The sequence below is a fragment of the Oncorhynchus kisutch genome, unplaced genomic scaffold, assembly GCF_002021735.2.
Source record: "Oncorhynchus kisutch isolate 150728-3 unplaced genomic scaffold, Okis_V2 Okis06b-Okis10b_hom, whole genome shotgun sequence".
NCBI lineage: Eukaryota > Metazoa > Chordata > Actinopteri > Salmoniformes > Salmonidae > Oncorhynchus > Oncorhynchus kisutch.
Window position 1 is genome coordinate 8,561,810 of NW_022261983.1, and position 17,176 is coordinate 8,578,985.

At 44.6% G+C, this 17,176-nt stretch overlaps 1 protein-coding gene across 3 annotated transcripts in view; it reads right to left on the reverse strand.

Annotated features, from left to right (window-relative positions):
* Positions 1 to 4,768: 4,768 nt before the first annotated feature.
* LOC109883538 (transcription factor MafG-like) overlaps positions 4,769 to 17,176 on the reverse strand; it is a 44,463-nt gene continuing 32,055 nt past the window's right edge. For 2 of the 3 annotated variants that reach the window (XM_031813829.1, XM_031813828.1), the window contains exons 2-3: positions 12,374 to 12,446; positions 4,769 to 12,039 (exon numbers count right to left, since the gene is read on the reverse strand). In XM_031813829.1, coding sequence (XP_031669689.1) covers positions 11,584 to 12,039; positions 12,374 to 12,409 — 492 coding nt within the window. In that variant the 5' untranslated portion in view covers positions 12,410 to 12,446 and the 3' untranslated portion in view covers positions 4,769 to 11,583. Of the gene's footprint in view, positions 12,040 to 12,373; positions 12,447 to 12,611; positions 12,748 to 17,176 lie in introns of those variants that run through there. The other variant, XM_020475575.2, reaches the window with a different exon arrangement.

The following is a 17,176-nucleotide window of genomic DNA, read 5'->3' on the forward strand; positions in this document are numbered from 1 at the left end:
TTGGTGTGTTTGGACCATTCTAGTTTGTTGTTGATGTGGACACCAAGGAACTTGAAGTTCTCAACCTGCTCTACTACAACCCCGTCGATGAGAATGGGGGCGTGCTCGGTCCTCCTTTTCCTGTAGTCTACAATCATCTCCTTAGTCTTGGTTACGTTGAGGGATAGGTTGTTATTCTGGTACCACCTGGCCAGGTCTCTGACCTCCTCCCTATAGGCTGTCTCGTCGTTGTCAGTGATCAGTGTCAAAACGCATATCGAATGAGATTTTGTTTTACTACAATGTAAAAACACTTTAAACTGAGCCATGTTGGTTTAAAAAGCTGACTCTTCCAATTTATCACTGTTGTGTCGTCTGCAAACTTAATGATGGTGTTGGAGTCGTGCCTGGCCATGCAGTCGTGGGTGAACAGGGAGTACAGGAGGGGACAGAGCACACACCCCTGGGGAGCCCCAGTGTTGAGGATCAGCCTGGCAGATGTGTTGCTACCTACTCTCCACCTGGGGGTGGCCCGTCAGGAAGTCCAGGGTCCAGTTGCAGAGGGAAGTGTTTAGTCCCATGATCCTTAGCTTAGTGATGAGCTTTCAGGGTACTATGGTGTTGAACGCTGAGCTGTAGTCAATGAATAACATTCTCACATAAGTGTTCCTTTTGTCCATGTGGGAAAGGGCAGTGTGGAGTGCAATAGAGATTGCATCATCTGTGGATCTGTTTGGGCAGTATGCAAATTGGAGTGGATCTAGGGTTTCTGGGATAATGGTGTTGATGTGAGTGCTACGGGTCTGTAGTCATTTTGGCAGGTTGCCTTTGTGTTCTTGGGCACAGGGACTATGGTGGTCTGCTTGAAACATGTTGGTATTACAGACTCAATCAGGGACATGTTGAAAATGTCAGTGAAGACACCTGCCAGTTGGTCAACACATGCCCGGAGCACATGTCCTGGTAATCCATCTGGCCCCGCAGCCTTGTGTATGTTGACCTGTTTAAAGATCTTACTCACGGAGAGCATGATCACACAGTTGTCCAGAACAGCTGATGCTCTCATGCATGCCTCAGTGTTGCATGCCTCGAAGCGAGCATAGAAGTGATTTAGCTCGTCTGGTAGGCTCGTGTCACTGGGCAGCTCGAGGCTGTGCTTCCCTTTGTAGTCTGTAATAGTTTGCAAGCCCTGCCACATAAGACGAGCATCGGAGCCAGTGTAGTATGGTTCAATCTTAGCCCTGTATTGACGCTTTGCCTGTTCGATGGTTCGTCGCAGGGCATAGCTGAAATTCTTGTAAATTTCCGGGTTAGAGTCCCGCACCTTGAAAGCGGCAGCTCTACCCTTTAGCTCAGTGCGAATGTTCCCTGTAATCCATGGGGAACACCTTCCTAATATTGAGTTGCAACCCCCTCCTTTTGCCCTCAGAACAGCCTCAATTCATCTGAGCACTCTACAAGGTGTTAAAAGCATTCCACGGGGCCCATGTTGACTCCACTGTCTCCCACAGTTGTGTCAAGTTGACTGGATGTCCTTTGGGTGGTTAACAATACTTGGTACGCATGGGAAACTGTTGAGCGTGAAAAACAGCAGCAGCATTGCAGTTCTTGACACAAACTGGTGTGCCTGGCACTACCATAGCCAGTTCAAAGGCACTTAAATATTTTGTCTTGCCCATTCACCCTCTGAATGGCACACATACACAATCCATGTCTCAATTGTCTCAAGGCTTAAAAATACTTCTTTAACCTGTCTCATCCCCTTCATCTACACTGGTTGAAGTGGATTTAACAAGTGACATCAATAAGGGATCATAGCTTTAACCTGGTCAGTCTATGTCATGGAAAGAGTGCCTAATATGTTGTCCACTCAGTGGGTACTGCTTCAACATGCAATAATTTCCCTCTCCCTCTCTGCACTACCTATCCATGTCCAGCAGAGGGAGCAAAGCTCCACCATATATTGTACACATGCTATCACACTATGTAGGTACTAAGAGTAGAATGTAGATTACTTGAACATATTGTGTTTAGTAAGCACTTTAAATAATACATCGATTTGTCCTTGCCTTTATTAACAGAACACATTATGAAAACCTAAATGGTCCATAGTTTTTGACTGCTGCATTAGAATAGAATATATATTTTCCATGATATCCATTTGCAATGATGATTGCTGACACAATACCCAACACATTACACACCGAACACGACAAGCTTAGGGAGCAGCACAGCTTCAGCCACAGCCCTCCCTAAAAACTGTTTCCGGTTTGCACTGGCATTCGGTTTGCACCGGCAACCCACTCGAACCTCAAGGCTACCACCACCCCCAAGAGCAGAACCAGACACCGTGGGGCTTGAAGTACTGTCTACTGCCTGGACTGCTGATGTTTTGTGCAGCTATCCGTCATGCAGCACATTACCAAAATAAGTGAGTGGACACCAGTGAGAGAACATTCAAAGAGCTTGTATTATTCAATGTATACTAACCTAAAATATAAACGCAACATGCAACAATTTCAAACATTTTACTGAGTAACAGTTCACATAAGGAAATCAGTCAATTTAAATAAATGTGTTAGGTCCTAATCTATGGATTTCATATGACTGGGCAGAGGTGCAGCCATGGGTGGGCCTGGCAGGGCATAGGCTCACCCACTGGGGAGCCAGGCCCAGCCAATCCGAATGAGTTTTTCCCCACAAAAGGGCTTTATTACCCCCCACCCCCCTCGGACGATGCCAAAGGTGAAGCAGCTGAATGTGGAGGTCCTGGGCTAGCGTGGTTACACGTGGTCTGAGGTTGTGAGGCCGGTTGGACATACTGCCAAATTCTCTAAAATGACTTTGGAGGCATTTTATGACAGAGAAATAAAACGTTCAATTCTCTGACAACAGCTCTGGTGGACCTTCCTGCTGTCAGCGTGCCAATTGCACGCTCCCTCAAGACTGGAGACATCTGTGGCGTTTTATTGTCCCCCGCACAAGGTGCACCTGTGTAATGATCATGCTTTTCAATCAGTTTCTTGATATGCCACACCTATCAAGTGGATGAATTATCTTGGCAAAGGAGAAATGCTCACTAACAGGGATATAAACAAATGTGCACAACTTTTCACAGAAATACGTTTTTTTTTGTGTGCATGGAACATTTCTGGGATCTTTTATTTCAGCTCATAAATAAGTGAGGGACCAACACGTTACATGTTGCGTTTATATTTTTGTTCAGTGTAGTTTGCTGTTTATGAACAACCCTAATAATAACTATGTTTAATAGATTTGTCCTCTAAAACGATGACATTTGGAGGAAGCGGCATGCTAAGCTTTGGCAGAGTCGGGCATGGTGGTAAATTAACACCACGGCTCATGGGGATGATGGTAACATTAATTGTGCGGTCGGTGGCAGCGGGCATCAGGCGGGTTTAGGATCTAGGACAGTGCACCTGCTACACAAGTGTCCTAGATTGCCCACCAGATCACTTTAACCCAACCCGTCAAATTAATCAAGTCTTCAGAGGCCATAGAGCCCGTTTGGGGCAGTCATCAGGGGAGGGGGGAAGGGAGGGGGGGGGTGAAGCATCTGATGAGGACAGAGAGACCGTCTGGGGCAGCCATCAGGGGAGGGGGGAAGGGTAGGGGGGTGAAGCATCTGATGAGGACAGAGAGACCGTCTGGGGCAGCCATCAGGGGGGAGGGGGGAAGGGTGGGGGAGTGAAGCATCTGATGAGGACAGAGAGACCGTCTGGGGCAGCCATCAGGGGAGGGGGGAAGGGGGAAGGGTGGGGGGGTGAAGCATCTGATGAGGACAGAGAGACCGTCTGGGGCAGCCATCAGGGGGGAGGGGGGAGGGTGGGGGAGTGAAGCATCTGATGAGGACAGAGAGACCGTCTGGGAAGCCATCAGGGGAGGGGGGAAGGGTGGGGGAGTGAAGCATCTGATGAGGACAGCGAGACCGTCTGGGGCAGCCATCAGGGGAGGGGGGAAGGGTGGGGGAGTGAAGCATCTGATGAGGACAGCGAGACCTGTATGAGCTGATAGGAGGGAATGGTTGTACAAAGAAGCAATGCTGGGTTACACATGACAGTTACACCCTGTTGGCACCATCTTTCTGAGCCCAACCACACTGTGCTGGTGTGGATATGTACCTTTCACTGTGCTTTACATCACAGTTCCCACAACTACAGTGGATGGATGTGTAACCAGGCCAGCGCAGTACCAACAGCTCTGCTCAGTTTGGTTCAGCTCAGTAGCCTAGTGGGGAAAAGGTATTAGTCTAGACTCTAGACAGAACCATTAGTTCTTTGCTAACCAGGTTCCCCACATAAAATATGTTCTGAATGTGAGTCAAGGTATAGACATTCATGTGATGGGTGATGTCTGATGTGATGAACCATGTGTTAACACTGAGGGGCCCAGGAGGCCCCGAGGGACAGGGGATGACTAACTCACTACTCTTCCTAATCTAGGACAGCTAGGCACACCGCACATCCTTCATGACTCTCATGTTTTAGTCGTGTTGGGCCAAAAATATGTCCGCCGAGGTTAGTCAAACTGGGTCGCCCGCCCGACGGCTTTTTTTGGATCACAAAAAAAAGAAGTAAATTGTGCCATCTAAATGATCTCCGCCTCCTGAAAAGCCACCCTGGACAGCAAAAAGCCTTCCCCGTCAGTTTATTTTTACTAGCATCAAAGTGGGTCAATGACGCCACAGAAAAATATGACGAAAACTCATTTCAACATTTCAACAGTGTCTGAATGGGCCACCACAGGAAGAGAGGGTCACATCTAATAGTCCTTTTCAAAACCTTTTTATTGGTCATATAGAAAATAAAGTAAGCTGTATCAACAAACATACTATATATACACACACACACATCAATAACTTAGACATTTCAGAGAACCACGGTTAAAACCACAGTCATTATATATGAATACATCATATTACTTATCTACAGATTGCAAAAAAGTACAATAATTTACAAAGTTACAATGAACTATTCTCTGTTTTCCATACAAAGTACTGCAATATCTTATTACAACCCATACAGAAAAATAACAGAAACTGTTTAATAATAACTTGATATACCATTCAGACACTTCCAACAGCTTTATTTTCAGACTTAATACCTTTGAAACATAGACCTATACTCGAGTGAGAAATACCTGCACAGTCAAATGTTCACCAAGCATAATTTGATTCAAAAAAGCCTACATATCTCTACTAGAGCTAGCAAATCGTCACACAATTGCTGATTAGTTATTCATCCTCTCCAATACAACTCGCTATTAAACAAACCGCCATAACTAAGTAAAAACAAGATCAGCTGCAGAACAAATTAATTCCAGTGTTTTTAAGATCAATATCAGATACACATTCAACGAACAAAGACAAACAAATAGAGTTTCAGGAGACAATGAGCAGTAATGATTGAATTAGCAGCATGGTAGGAACCAAACTAATCAAACCACAAATGACAACAGAAATTGCAAGTGGCCCTTATGTTACTCAGGATTGTGTTCCTGGTCACTTCTTCTACTTCAGGACATAACTTCAGCCCTGTTTTACAGATTGTATAATCACACATCTATAGACTGTATAATATCTGTAGGTTTAGTCTTTAGAACAGGTAATACCAGTCTTCTAATCTATGGAGTGATATATGTGACAACAGAAATTCAATTTGTGAATAAATATTCAGTTTCTGCTGGTTCTAATATCACTCCATAGTCTTCGGGTTTAGGGGTTTCGGTCAGGGGAAGTCTACTGTTAGAGAAGGGTTAGTCAGGCATTGGGCTACTTCCCCTAGACTAGAATCCCTTTAGACAGGCATCACAGTGAGTGAACATCTGGGGCGTGTCCAGTGAGGGTGGAACGCTCAACAACGTTGCAGATAAAAATATAAACGAATGGATGTGACACAATTCCCAATTCTATCATGACAGGTAATCATATCTGTTCTACACAATGTATTTATATCTGAACAGTTGTACTCTCTAGCAGTTCCCATGGTTTTCATTCTCCTTAACCAACATAAACTAAGGGCCAACTGCAGTTTGGTGTGTGTGGGGTAAAAGAACAACGCCACAAGAATTCCAATCCAAAACACAAGAGCTGTTGGTATAAAAATCATTAGACCACAGTCACTATTACAACAATATAGACTACTCTTCTAGCTTTACTCTCACGCCTGTCCACTGAGTTTGCATATGTATAAGGGTCACTTTTTCACGACGGTCAACACTACCTACAGTAGCTACCTACTATACACCTGTGTGTGTGTGTGTGTGTGTGTGTGTGTGTGTGTGTGTGTGTGTGTGTGTGTGTGTGTGTGTGTGCGCGCGCGCGCGTGCGTGCGTGTGTGTGCGTGACTCCCTCTCCAGAAGAGATACATGTACAATGAGCACCACATTGGACAGTGACCGTTGTTTTGTTATTTTGGTTCTGTACTCCAGCACTTTGAGTTTGAAAGGATACAATCACAATGAGGGTGAAGTGCAGACTGTCAGCTTTAATTTGAGGGTATTTTCATACATATCGGATGAACCGTTTAGAAATGACAGCACCTTTTGTACATGGTCCCCCCATTTCAAGGTAGTACAAGTGTTTGTTGAATTGGCTTCACAGATGTGTCGTTAGGCAGGTGTATTCATTTGTGTCGTTAGTGAATGCAGGAGAGCTGTTGATGAATAGTATTGATTCTAGACTGCTATTGCCTTTGGAGGTTGTTGTTGGGGTGTGACAACATGAGGAAGAGGGCAGTGTCCATGCAAATGAAGCTGGCCGTCATAAGGCTCAGAAATGAAAATCAATCAATCAGGAACATTGCAAAAACCCTGGGCATGCCCAAGTCAACCGTTTGGTTCATCATTAACAAGAAAAAAATTAACCGGTGAACTAAATTATGTCAAAAGACCCGGTTGTCTGAGGATGACCACTGTAGTGTGTAGTGGATGACCGGAGAATACTCTCTATGGTGAAGAACACCCCCCAGACAACAGCCCAACAGATCAAAAACACTCTCCTGGATGCAGGTGTAGATGTGTCAAAGTCTACCATATGTAGAAGACTACACCAGCAGGACTACAGAGGATACACTACAAGATGCAAACCACTGATGAGCCTGAAGAACAGAAAGGCCAGATTACAGTTTGCTAAAGAGCACCTAAAAGAACCCCAAGAGTTCTGGAAAAAAAGTATTGTGGACAGATGAGACAAAGATGAACATGGACCAGAGTGATGGAAAGAGGAAAGGGAAGAAAAAAAGACAGGCCCATGATCCAAAGCATACCACCTCATCCGTGAAACATGGTGGAGGGGGTGTTATGGCTTGGGCCTGTATGGCTGCCAGTGGAACAGGCTTCATCGACGATGTGACTGCGGACAGAATTAGAACAATGAATTCTGAAGTCTACAGAAATATTTTATCTGCTCAGATAAAACCCAATGCCTCCAAACTCATTGGACGGCACTTCATCACGCAACAAGACAATGACCCTAAACATACTGCTGGAGCAACGAAGGGTTTTTTATGGCCAAAAAGTGGAGAATCCTTGACTGGCCGAGTCAATCACCGGATCTGAATCACATTGAACATGCAGAAGAGGAGACTGAAGGCAATAAGTCCCTGAAACAAGCAGGAACTGAAGATGGCTGCAGTACAGGCCTGGCAGAGCATCACCAGGGAAGATACCCAGCGTCTGGGGATGTCGATGCATCGCAGACTTCAAGCAGTCATTGCATGCAAAGGATATGTGATGAAATATTAACAATGATTACTTTATTCTACATCATGTTATACTGTCCAATGTTTTTTGATGCCTGAAAATGGGGTCGACTATGTACAAAAGCTTCTATAATTTCTAAACGGTTCATCCGATATGTATGAAAATACCCACAAATTAAAGCTGACAGTCTGCACTTCAGCCTCATTGTCATTGTATCCTTTCAAACTCAAAGTGCTAGAGTACAGAACCAAAATAACAAACAAAAACATTTCACTGTCCAATGAATTATGGTGCTCACTGTACATATGCGAGAAAGGTCATAGGTCAGGATGCCTTTTTAACATTGTGAAGACACATTAAAGGTTCACTCCACAAGACTGCCACAGCAACAAGAACGACAACACCCAAACTGGGGAATGTCAAGAGTCATATATATCCATGGATTATCTTCTAGTCAATGGAAATATCGAAGTGTGTTCAGAAGACAGTGAGGATGTTTTAGCGTACATACACTATATACTAGGGCTGTGTCTGATGGCACCCTATTCCATATATAGTGCACTGCTTTTGGTAATGCAGGGAAGTGTCCATTTCAGATGCCCTGATCTGATGTGAGCTCAGAGGTGTGGGGAATAGCATGTTACACACTGGAGTGCAGACCTATTCTCTCCTGTTCAGGTCTACCTACCATACAACTTCAAGTGCTGTGGGTTCCTCCTGTTCAGGTCTACCTACCATACAACTTCAAGTGCTGTGGGTTCCTCCTGTTCAGCTCTACCTACCATACAACTTCAAGTGCTGTGGGTTCCTTCCACCTTCCTGGACTATTCTAGCTATAGGCTAACAGTCTGGGTCCTGGATCATTTGGACATATTCAGATCTCTGCTTCCTAACCTTTTCCTCTCAGCTGCTCTGTTTTAAAAGGATATGTTCATTAATTCACAACTTAATGCTCGTGGTATCCTTACCCTGATAGAAGTCTATGGGCCAGGAGAAACTGTGATGATTGGTTTTTACATTACTTAAAGGTGTTCTGGCATCACTTTTTGAACATTTGCCCCCCATCACTCCCATTGGTTTTTACATTACTTAAAGGTGCTCTGGCATCACTTTTTGAACATCCCCCCCCCCCATCACACCCATTGGTTTTTAGCTGGCAGAGGATCAAGTTAGGTGAAGTTTATATTGGTTTATTGTTTAAAGAAATTCAAACCATGGAATACAGTTTCTCCAGGCTCATATAGATATATTCAGGGCAAGGAACCATCCGACATGAAGTTGTAAAATACTGAATATATCCCATGTCATTACATAGATACTATCACCTTTTAAAAGGTAAAACTGCTTACTGATAAATCCCTCTTACAGGGTCAGAAGACAGGGGTGACACTTGGCACGTAAGCAGCATTACTGGCAGCAGGTTGATCTTCCAGATCTTCATTTGGTGCCTGAACAAAAAGTCATTTTAGAAAAATTGTTAATGAGTGACTATCAACAACAAGTGCCATCCCTAACAGCTTCTTCTCAGAGCTGCAATGGTTTATTTTTAGGGCAAACTTGTTTTCTCCTGAGCAGAACAAGCTGGAGATTAGTGCATGTTTACCCTCACAAAAACCATGAACACAACCTGACAGTCAGGAGATGACCTGTTATTAGTCACCTGTATAAAGCTGCATGCTGAGCCTCTCTTCTCATAGTTAGAATGAGAAGAAGTTATTTATTCAAGGAGAGCTTTTACAATGGTTGGCTATACGGTAAGAGAGTGTCAAAGATTTTGATTTTGCTTAGTCTTTGAAAAAGTAAATTGTGAGGCTATTATCCCTTCGCAAATTGCAAGTAGTCCCCTTTGGTAAATGGATAAGACAATAACAGTTTAATCTAAATCAGAGGTGATGTCCCCCTGGAGTTGAAACCAAAGAGAGGGGAGGAGGGCCACTTAACTGGGATTCAAAATGAACCAAGGGCCTTATCTTACCCCTATGCCTGCTCGGTCGACAGTAATAACGTCACAATGACAAAAACATTTGTGAATCACAGCTATTGGAAGAGATATCACAGATGCCAATATGGATGAAGACAATAGATGATGTTTACACCAGCTATATTATCTCTATTACAGATTCCTATAGAAAATACCACAGCATGACATCTATACAGTGAACAACACTGCCAACTGTCACTTATACACATCACGTCACGCGCTACCCCACACAGTACGCGCCTAGTCACTAGAAAAAGCTACCAGCCTTCAATAGTAAGCCACTTTTGGTACAATTGCAAAAAGGATATCACAGGTTTTTTTGTTTGAAGTTTTCTTTTCCAGTGTTTCTATAAACAACGCCAGATGCTCGTCTATGCATCAATACAAATCAAGAACTCTAAGTCAACGACTTCTAGAATACACACACGTTGACAATTAAACAGTAAAGCTTGTTGTGTGAATATTATTTTGGAATATGTGACCAGCCAGTTCACATGTTATTACATACACACAAAAAAACTACTTATTTACAAAACAGTTCCAACTTATTTACTCGATGGAGCACAAATTGAGTTTTAAATGTTTTGAGGTTCAAAAATTGTCCTCCCAAAGCATAATCATCACAAGATCTTGTAAAAACATTCTGCTTCTCAGATACTGGAGAAAGAAACAATCTTGTAATCCTGGAATGGCATTGTCAACTCCAACATCACACCTATTATTATAATAATAATTATCATCCCATACCAAGTAGGCTACCGTATTATTTTGCAGATCAGATTGACTCATTCCACTTACATTAAACTATGTAACTTCCTATTTTTCAGTGCATGTGTGTATTATTGCATCTCCTGTTGGTAAAATTCTGTGACAGGCTGACCTGAACCTAAATAAATGCTCAACTTAACAGAATTTCCTGTTTAGTTTTTTTTACCAACTAAAATCACATGAACTGGTCTGATGGGTGAGTTACTAGTCCTTACTGAAGGTTGCTCACAAGACATCAATACCATACAGTGCATTTCCCTCTTCTCATAGTCAGTGCATTCTAACAGGCCTAGGCTTGTTGCTAACTGCAATCACTCTTTCTCCACTTGTGATACAGAGAGAGGGCTAAGAACTTGAAGCATAATGCCAACCGGGTGTGGCTAGACTGTTGGTGGCTAGTCGTTATGAAAGAGTGCATTTCCACATCTAAACCCTGTGTCGGGATGGAAAAGACTCAGAGGAAACTGTAGGAAACAAACAAACACTCAAACACTTAGTACCATGTACAGAAACACACAACTCCATCGAGAGCTCGACTTCCAACACCAGATGGAGTGACATCAATTATGGATTGGGCTGCGTCGTACGACCTTCCTGGACTCACGTGACCTTTAACCTTTAGAATCAGTATGTGAAAATACACCATAGAGGAAGGATGTGTATAGTCCAGCGGAGGCTCATTGTAATGGCTGGAATGGAATTCATGGAACATGTGCTTTCCATGTGTTTGATACCGTTCTATTTATTCCCTTCCAGCCATTACAATGAGCCCGTCCTCCTATAGCTCCTCCACCAGCCTCCTCTGGTGTATGTATTTCTGCTTGTACAGTGCCAAGGCAGAATGGAAGTATGGTTTATACTACTAAAGGCTGTCTGATAAGGGTTGGTGCCAAGGCAGAATGGAAGTATGGTTTATACTACTAAAGGCTGTCTGATAAGGGTTGGTGTGGCCTCTGCTGCTGGCCAATTGAAGGGGTGTTACTAGCTGGTACAAAGGTCTGGGGGGGTTGTGTTGTGTGTTCTGGCCCAAAAGACAGACAAGGGAACTAATCCTGTGCTCCATGATGATACACTGACTATAGTACACGTTGTTTCATTAGTCTGATAACTCTCCACGCCGCCCAGCCCCGATACTACGACCTGGCTCCCGTCTTGGACTTGATGATGGTGATGACGCTGGTGGCCGTGGCCACCTTCCCAGGGACCAGGGGCCCCATGACCCCCCGACCCCCTGGGGTTAAGGCTACGGCCGGGCTGCGCGCCACAGTCCTGGCGAAGCTCTGCAGGGCCTCGTACTTGGAGCGCAGCGAGTCCAGCTCCACCTTCATGGTGGCGTTCTCTGTGGCCAGCTTGTCCACCTCCAGCTGCAGCGCCGTCTTCTGCTTCTCTAGCTCCTCCTTCTGGGTGACCCGCTTGACGCGGCAGCTGGCGGCGTAGCCACGGTTCTTCAGGGTGCGCCGCCGCTGCTTGAGCTGCAGGATTTCGTCCTTGGTGAGGCCGCGGAGGTGAGCGTTGAGCTCCCGGACAGACATGGTCACCAGTTCGTCGTCCGTGAGGCTGGTCCCATTCTCCCCTGGCTCCTTCTTCACCTGAGAGGGAAGTGAAGGGGGGGGATGATTTGATTCATTTTGAAGGTAAAACATTTTTCAGTAAAAAGTACAAAGCCCAGAGGATAACTCATGAAAGGATTATACAGCAGTTATTTTCAATGTGGTCCAAAGAGCAGGGGAAAGGGAGGGGATGTGGTCAGGAGGAGGAGGAAGGGGGGACAAAGAAGGAGAAGGAGGAAGAGGGGTGATGACAAACAAACAAGTATGACTAGAGTACAGATGGTAAGAAGAACATACCTTTTCTCCCCACACTGACAGTGTAAGAGAGACAAAGGTTAAGGTAGGGGTCTATGTACTTCTTTGGTTAGTTTACCTTCAAGGCTTTGTTTCCCTTGTTTGTAGTAGTCATGCCACGAGAGCCGCTTCCAACGACACCACTTGTTGGTCTGTGGAAGAGAAGAACTTCAATAAGAATCCATATAGCCAGAGGAGAAGAACAGTGAGGTTTCACGTCAAATAGAGAAGAACATGAGAAGAACAGGAAAGGTGATCAAAAAGATCTGTTCCTCAAACTCAGAATCCAATGGAGGAAAAGGTTATTGAGGAGGGACCTTGGGAATTCTCTAATACGGTTGAGAAGGAATGGAGGAGATAGTGCAGAATAGAGGAAAGGCTCATTGTGACGGAGCCATTCGTTTTCAGAGATGGAGCAGAGACTTCAGCTCTTCCTCTAAAAGTAACAGGCCGGCCAATCAGTAACAGGCCGGCCAATCAGTAACAGGCCGGCCAATCAGTAACAGGCCGGCCAATCAGTAACAGGCCGGCCAATCAGTAACAGGCCGGCCAATCAGTAACATGCAGGCCAATCAGTAACATGCAGGCCAATCAGTAACAGGCCGGCCAATCAGTAACAGGCCGGCCAATCAGTAACAGGCCGGCCAATCAGTAACAGGCCGGCCAATCAGTAACAGGCAGGCCAATCAGTAACAGGCAGGCCAATCAGTAACAGGCAGGCCAATCAGTAACAGGCAGGCCAATCAGTAACAGGCAGGCCAATCAGTAACAGGCCGGCCAATCAGTAACAGGCCGGCCAATCAGTAACAGGCCGGCCAATCAGTAACAGGCCGGCCAATCAGTAACAGGCCGGCCAATCAGTAACAGGCCGGCCAATCAGTAACAGGCCGGCCAATCAGTAACAGGCCGGCCAATCAGTAACAGGCCGGCCAATCAGTAACAGTCAGGCCAATCAGTAACAGGCAGGCCAATCAGTAACAGGCCGGCCAATCAGTAACAGGCCGGCCAATCAGTAAAAGGCCGGCCAATCAGTAACAGGCAGGCCAATCAGTAACAGGCCGGCCAATCAGTAACAGGCCGGCCAATCAGTAACAGGCAGGCCAATCAGTAACAGGCCGGCCAATCAGTAACAGGCAGGCCAATCAGTAACAGGCAGGCCAATCAGTAACAGGACGGCCAATCAGTAACAGGCAGGCCAATCAGTAACAGGCAGGCCAATCAGTAACAGGCAGGCCAATCAGTAACAGGCAGGCCAATCAGTAACAGGCAGGCCAATCATTTGTGCAACTGTGAACTAAAGGACAGTTGGCATTTGACGGTTTGGCACGACTACAGCAGTAGCGACTGTCACTTTGATTTATTAGAAAACAAAACCATCAGCGGGGAACTTCCTCAAGAGCAGCCACCAGGCAGGAAACACCTCAACTGAAAAAGTCCCCATCTTACTGTATGTACCTCAGACTAATACCTCAGACAAACAGCTCTAACACACACACACACACACACACACACACAACCTACTGTATGTACCAGTCCTGACACCTCAGACTAACAGCTCTAACACACACACACTTTAGAAAGAACTCAGTCTGGGGAAAATGTTTAAAACACATGTAGAAGACAAGCGTTTATTATTCGACAAGTTCAGGTAGTCCATCCCCGTTTGGTGACTGATGAATAAAAGATGACTGGGGAGGGAAACTGTATTCTAGTCAAGTCCATCCTATTCAACTATTACTGTACGTATTCTTCAAATAAAATATATATTCCATCCACAGTGTCTATACATCCCATCACACACACATACAGGGCATTCTGAAGGTATTCAGGCTCCTTGACTTTTTCAACATGTTGTTACATTACAGCCTTATTCTAAACTGGATTCAAAATATTACAAAATCCTCAATCTACACAAAATACCCCATAATGCCAAAGTGAAAACAGGTTTTTAGAATTGTTTGCAACTTTTTTCTAAATTAAAAAACAGAAATACCTTATTTCCGTAAGTATTCAGACCCTTTGCTATGATACTCGAAATTGAGGCCAGGTGCATCCTGTATCCATTTATCATCATTGATTGGAGTCCATCTGTGGTCAATTTAAATGATTAAATGATCGGACAGGATTTGGAAAGGCACACACCTGTCTATATAAGGTCCCATGTTAACAGTGCATGTCGGATCCAAAACCAAGCAATGAGGTCGAAGAAATTGTCCGTAGAGTTCCGAGACAGGATTGTGTCGAGGCACACATCTGGAGAATGGTACCGAAACATTTCTGCAGCATTGAAGGTCCCTAAGAACAACGTGGCCTCCATTCTTAAATGGGCCTTTGTCAGGGAGATGACCAAGAACCCAATGGTCACTGACAGAGCTCCAGAGTTCCTCTGTGGAGATGGGAGAGCCTTCCAAAAAGGACAACCATCTCTGCAGCACTCCACCAAATCAGGCCTTTATGGTAGAGTGGCCAGACAGAAGCCACCACTCAGTAAAAGGCATATGGACAGCCAGCTTGGTTTGCCAAAAGGCACCTAAAGGACTCAAGACCATGAGAAACAAGATTATCTGGTCTGATGAAACTAAGATTACACTCTTTGGCCTGAATGCCAAGCTTCACGTCTGGAAGAAACCTGGCACAATCCCTACGGTGAAGCATGGCGGTGGTAGCATCGTGCCGTGCGGATGTTTTTCAGCGGCAGGGACTGGGAGACTAGTCAGGATCGAGGTAAAGAGAAGAAATGGGAGAAACTCTCCAAATACAAGTGTGCCAAGCGTCATATCCAAGAAGACTCAAGGCAGTAATCGCTGCCAAAGGTGAGAGTGCTAGCCTACTGGTGGTGAAGAGATAGAAGACCGAGGAAAAGCAGGAATCCATAGGAACAGAATATTACCTGTAGTAGTCAGAAACTTTCCAGGAAATTTTCCATGGGAAGTTAAGCCCTGGAACTTTGCATAAATTATTATTTTTTTAAAGTCAGCTTATAACAGTGAACCTTTGTGGGATATACATAAGGCAATTCCAGATCTTGTGGCATATTTTGGTTAAACTATCCCCAATTCAATGGAATTGCAACCCTCTGCATGCACAGTGCATTCTTCCATCACATGTACAGCTGATTCTCAATATCTTGCACACAAATAAGATGCTAATGAGCTCACACTAATAAACTTTCTGAGCCAAGGACTACATGCTTTCTGGTAAGTTTAGATTACAATACTGTATGGGGTGAATATATTTTATGACATATCATTTTTTGGTTAACTAGTAAATAGTAGCCTACAGCAAAGTGTGTTCAAATAATTTCTAACTTGTGAACAATTTCTGCTAGCTAGTTTTTGCTACCATGTGGGTTTTAGCTTGAGCCTGCTGAGGAGTGTTAATTCACCTGTTTCCATACACGGTTTATTTTAAACAACTCCTTTTGTAAGATAAATGTTTTATCTAACTGCTTAACTATGTATCTACATGGAATTGTAGTTGTTTTTTTCCTCATTTTTCCCTAATCTTTACAGGAAAATGCCACAGGCACAATCTGATGTGTGGAGACATTTCCCTGCAGCTAATGTAGAAGGAAAAGCTGAGTACATTTGCAAATACTATGCCAAATCATATGTGAAGAAAGCAACAAATATGCTGTAACGCACTTTAGGCGTAGTGGCTGCGGAGTCAGGCGCAGAAAGCACAAGGTAGAGAACAATGTTTTATTCCGGCACAGAGAAAAATGGTCCGGCCCAAAACCAGGACCCAACCCGTCCGGAGGAAAAACAAAGGGAAACACACCACCACAAACATACACAGAGGACAAATAAGCCCGCACAAAGAGCAGGCGGGCCTTACCGGCTTAAATAGCCCAACTAAAAACCTCAACAAGAAACAGGTGTAACCAATAAGACAAAACCAACAGAAAGGAAAGGGATCGGTGGCAGCTAGTAGACCGGTGACGACGACCACCGAGCGCCGCCGAACGGGAAGAGGAGCCACCTTTGGTGGGAGTCGTGACAGATGCAGAATGATCTGGCCAAGTGCATTAAGTTCACTCAGCAATCACAACAAGCAACCTCTGACAAAAGTCCCTCTAATTCTATTCAAGGTGAAAATTATGAATCAGGCACCTTATCGATAGCAATAGCTTATGGCCCTCCTGGAAAAATATGTTGTTTTTTGACTCAATGGAGGAATGTAGTCAGAGAAATGCTGATGAATGTCTTGCTTGAGCTGTGTATGCAACTGGTTCACCTCTAATGCTTACAGGCAATGTGTATTGGAAGAGATTTCTGAATGTTCTTCGCCCAGCATACACCCCTCCCACCAGACATGCTTTATCTACTCATTTGCTGGATGCAGAGTTCAACAGAGTTCAAGTGAAGGTCAAGCAAATCGTAGAGAAAGCAGACTGTATTGCAATCATCTCTGATGGGTGGTCGAATGTTTGTGGGCAAGGAATAATTAACTACATCTCCTCCACCCCTCAACCAGTATTCTACAAGAGCACAGACACAAGGGACAACAGGCACACCAGTCTCTACATTGCAGATGAGCTGAAGGCCGTCATCAATGACCTTGGACCACAGAAGGTATTTGCACTGGTGACAGACCAAGCAGCCTTCATGTTCGCTGCATTGTCTAAAGTGGAGGAGTCCTACCCTCACATCACACCCATTGGCTGTGCTGCTCATGCATTGAATCTACTTCTCAAGGACATCATGACACTGAAAACAATGGATACACTCTACAAGAGAGCCAAGGAAATGGTTAGGTATGTGAAGGGTCATCAAGTTATATCAGCAATCTACCTCACCAAGCAAAGTGAGAAGAATAAGAGCACCACATTGAAGCTGCCCAGCAACACCTGTTGGGGTGGTGTTGTCATTGTGTTTTACAG